The sequence below is a fragment of the Egretta garzetta genome, unplaced genomic scaffold (assembly GCF_000687185.1).
Source record: "Egretta garzetta isolate BGI_Z169 unplaced genomic scaffold, ASM68718v1 scaffold108, whole genome shotgun sequence".
NCBI classification, from domain to species: Eukaryota; Metazoa; Chordata; class Aves; order Pelecaniformes; family Ardeidae; genus Egretta; species Egretta garzetta.
In genome coordinates, this window is record NW_009260614.1 from 1,806,199 (window position 1) to 1,809,429 (window position 3,231).

The window sequence follows — 3,231 nt, forward strand, 5'->3', positions numbered from 1 at the left end:
CCCCTCTGAACCGTGGGAGAAGGAGCTGCACCCGCCGCCAGCATCTCCTCCAGCTGCCACCACCCCTGGGGCTGGATCCCTGGGGCTCCCTGGATGAGCCCCCCCCACCCCGTGTCCTCCGCACCCTCCCTGGGAGCTGGATCTCCCCGGGCTGCACAGCCCCTGTGCATCCCCCCCCAAATGCCGTAGCTATTGCCCCCAGGACAAGCCCAGCCGGCTGCACCATGGGGACTGTCCCCATGTCCCCCCCACGCCCTGGCTCGCTTCGCCTTTGCACGCCCGGGGGCTGCGCAGCTGCTGCACCCCCACGAGCCCATGGGCTCCCCCGTACAGAGCCGCAGCCTCGCGGCGGTGCCTTGGCTTTCCGTGAACTTGCACTGCGACACAGGAGGTACCCCTCGGTTCCTTTGGGGGGGTACATGGCCCCCAGCCCCCCCAGGGGAGTGTGGGTCCCAGGGCAGCCTCGTAGCAATGCCCTCATCCTCGGCCGGCCCCTCTCACGCTGCTCCTGCTGGCACCCCCGGCCGAGCGAGGGGTCCATGGGTGGGGGGGGAATGCCCCTGTGGCGTGGGGACAGGCACGTAGCGATCCCTGCCATCCCCACGTCCCTGCTGCCCGTGCTAATCTGTGACCGCCCATCCCTGGGGACAGTGCTGGGTGGCCCAGAGGGATGCAGGGATGCGGCTTGTCTTGGTCCCCTTGACTTGGGGTGGTTGGGGGGGGTTGCGCCACGCGGTGCTTTTCATGCTCTTTATTCAGGTTCATTTTTCTGTAAGATATTTAAAGAGAAGAGTTTGTATTATTTTTTCATACGATGTAGCGTTTGCCATTTGTCACTGCCTCGGTTCTGCTTTCCTGAAGGGATGAAACTGTGAAGCCTCTCCGCGCACTTTTGCCCGGGAAGTCCAAGGCGACGTCCTCTCCGGAGGTGGGAAGGGAGCTCAAACTGTGATGTACCCCGAGCCGTGAGTCAATAAATCCTTCCCTGCTCGCTGCCCGGCCTGCTTGGGAATCGCTCACCTCCCCCGGGGGGGCTGGGAGCTCTTGGGGAAACTGAGGCAGGAGGGGCTGGACTCTCTGCTCGGGGTGGTGTGGTGGTACCAGGCTCGGTGGCATCCCCAGGCTCAGTGACGCCTGTGGTGGCAGTGCTGTTGTCCCTCTTCATGCTGTTTCTACCCCATCGTGGGTCCCCCCCCAGCCCTGGGGCTGATGCCTGGCTGGGCCCCTGGGAGCCCTAAGCCTCATGTCCCCTCCCTGCCTGGCCGTGCCCACTGTCACCCCATGCGATGGCAGAGCCTGTGGTGGTGATGGGCAGGTTATGGAGCTGCATGACCATGGGCGCTGTGGAGCAGCTTCACCTTCAATGTAAAACAAGCCCCAGGGGACAGTGAGGTGGCCTGTACCCCATGCACTGTTGGCCCATGGCCGTCCCGTGGTGTCCCTCTGTCCTTGTCACCTTCCTAAACCAAATTAAGGTCCCCAAGGTGGGGGATCTCTGTCTTCAGAGGGGTTCAAGCTTTGGCTAAAGAAAACCTGGACCCCAAGGAGCTCATGGGGGAGTGACAATGAAGGAACAAGGGGATGTCACTGAGGATGTCCCCAGGGATGCTGCAAATTGGCAAGGAGGAGACAGCCCAGGCCAAAGAGGTCCCAGGCTGGACCCCACCATCAGGAAAACCTTGTGGTTTGTTGCTCTGGCAATGCTCAGCCTCAGGGCAGGAGGGACCGGGAGGGCTGGGGTGGTGACAGCAGCTCAGTCCCCCCCTGGGGTGGCCCATCTGCCTGGCTGCCTGTCCCACCTCACCTTGGTGAAGGGACAGGGGCAAACCCTGCCAGCGTCATGGTGCCGTCATGGCGCCCTTGGTGACATCGCACTGTGCTGGTTCTTTGCTCTAGGAGCAGGACATCGGGGCGGCAGGGGACCCGCTGGGGCCATCACCCCTGGGAAACACCATGGTCCCCAAACACCTGCTACCACAGGGGAGCAGGACCCCAGGGGACCCCCAGCCTGGCAGTGGGAGCCCCCCATCCACAGGGGACCCCCAGTCCCCCTGCAGCCCCTCATCCAGCTGGATGGAGCTGCAGAGCGGGATGTGCCTGGTGCAGCCGGTGCCATCGGGCCACTTGCTGGTGACCCTGCAGAAGACCCTCCATGCCAGGCAGGGGGAGAGCAGGGGAAGAGCCGGCAGCCGGCCACAGCAGGGCCAAAGTGATGGCAGCTCGGTCGTGCCCATGACCAGTGACTCATCCCAGACCAAACCACCAGCTGCCAGCCCCCCCTCACCAGGCAGGGGCATGGCCCTGGCACAGCCCCAGTGGCCCAACACCATGGCCGTCACCCACCCAAAGCCCCCCCATGGGTGTGTGCAACACCCTGTGCCCAAATCTCGCCATCGGCGCGTGCGGCACCTGGCCCTGACACCAATGTGAGGGGCTCGGCATCCCCGCTCCCGGTACCCAGCTGTCCCCCCCGGCTGTCACCTCCCCAGAGGGACAAGGGCACCCAGACCAAGCTGCAGGCCACCGAGAGCTGCCCCCGTGCCCCCTGTCCTCCCCAGGGTCCAGCTCCGTCCCCATCCGAGGCGGTTCCTGGGGACATCCCCAGCAGGGCACTGCCTACACTTGACCCCAGCTCAGCATGGTGGCCCTTGCTGCAGGTGGGGAGCCAGATGTCCCCATGTCGCACTTCCCCGCTGGCGGGCCAGCAGCCAAGTGCCACCAAGGTGGTGGCCAAAGGCACTGGTGGCTCTGGCAAGAACACGGCCAAGCCGGTGCTGTGCAGCAGAGCCTCCCCCACCATCCTCCGACGTGAGGCCCAGACCAAGAGCTCCGGCCACAATGATGGGGATGAGCCATCAGCCACTGGGTTCATCACCTTCTTCTTGGGTAAGTTTGGGCGACTGGGTGGGAGGGAGAGTGTGGCTTCCCCCTGCATCTCAGCAGGATGGGCAATGGTGCTGGGGGGACCCCCCGGGGGGACAGTGGCTGCCTGGGGGCAGGAGATGACGGGTAGCAGGGTCCTCACGAGGCTTGAGGAGATGTGCAAGGGTCCAGTCGGGGCAGCCAGCTCCATAGGGATGTGGGGACAGGTCCCCATCCTTGGCCACAGGAAGGCCAGCAGTGTGGCCAGGTGGCCAAGAGGGCCAAGGGCATCCTGGCTTGTATCAGGACAGGTGTGGCCAGCAGGAGCAGGGCAGTGACCGTGCCCCTGTGCTGGGCACTGGTGAGGTC

General features: G+C 64.7%; 1 protein-coding gene across 1 annotated transcript in view; it reads left to right on the forward strand.

Moving 5' to 3' along the window:
* The window catches only part of LIMK1 (LIM domain kinase 1), a 10,917-nt gene that overhangs the window by 6,515 nt on the left and 1,171 nt on the right, over window positions 1–3,231 (forward strand). The window contains 4 exon segments of the mRNA XM_035900523.1: window positions 862–881; window positions 884–965; window positions 2,559–2,604; window positions 2,658–2,886. Of these exon segments, the coding sequence (XP_035756416.1) occupies window positions 862–881; window positions 884–965; window positions 2,559–2,604; window positions 2,658–2,886 (377 nt within the window).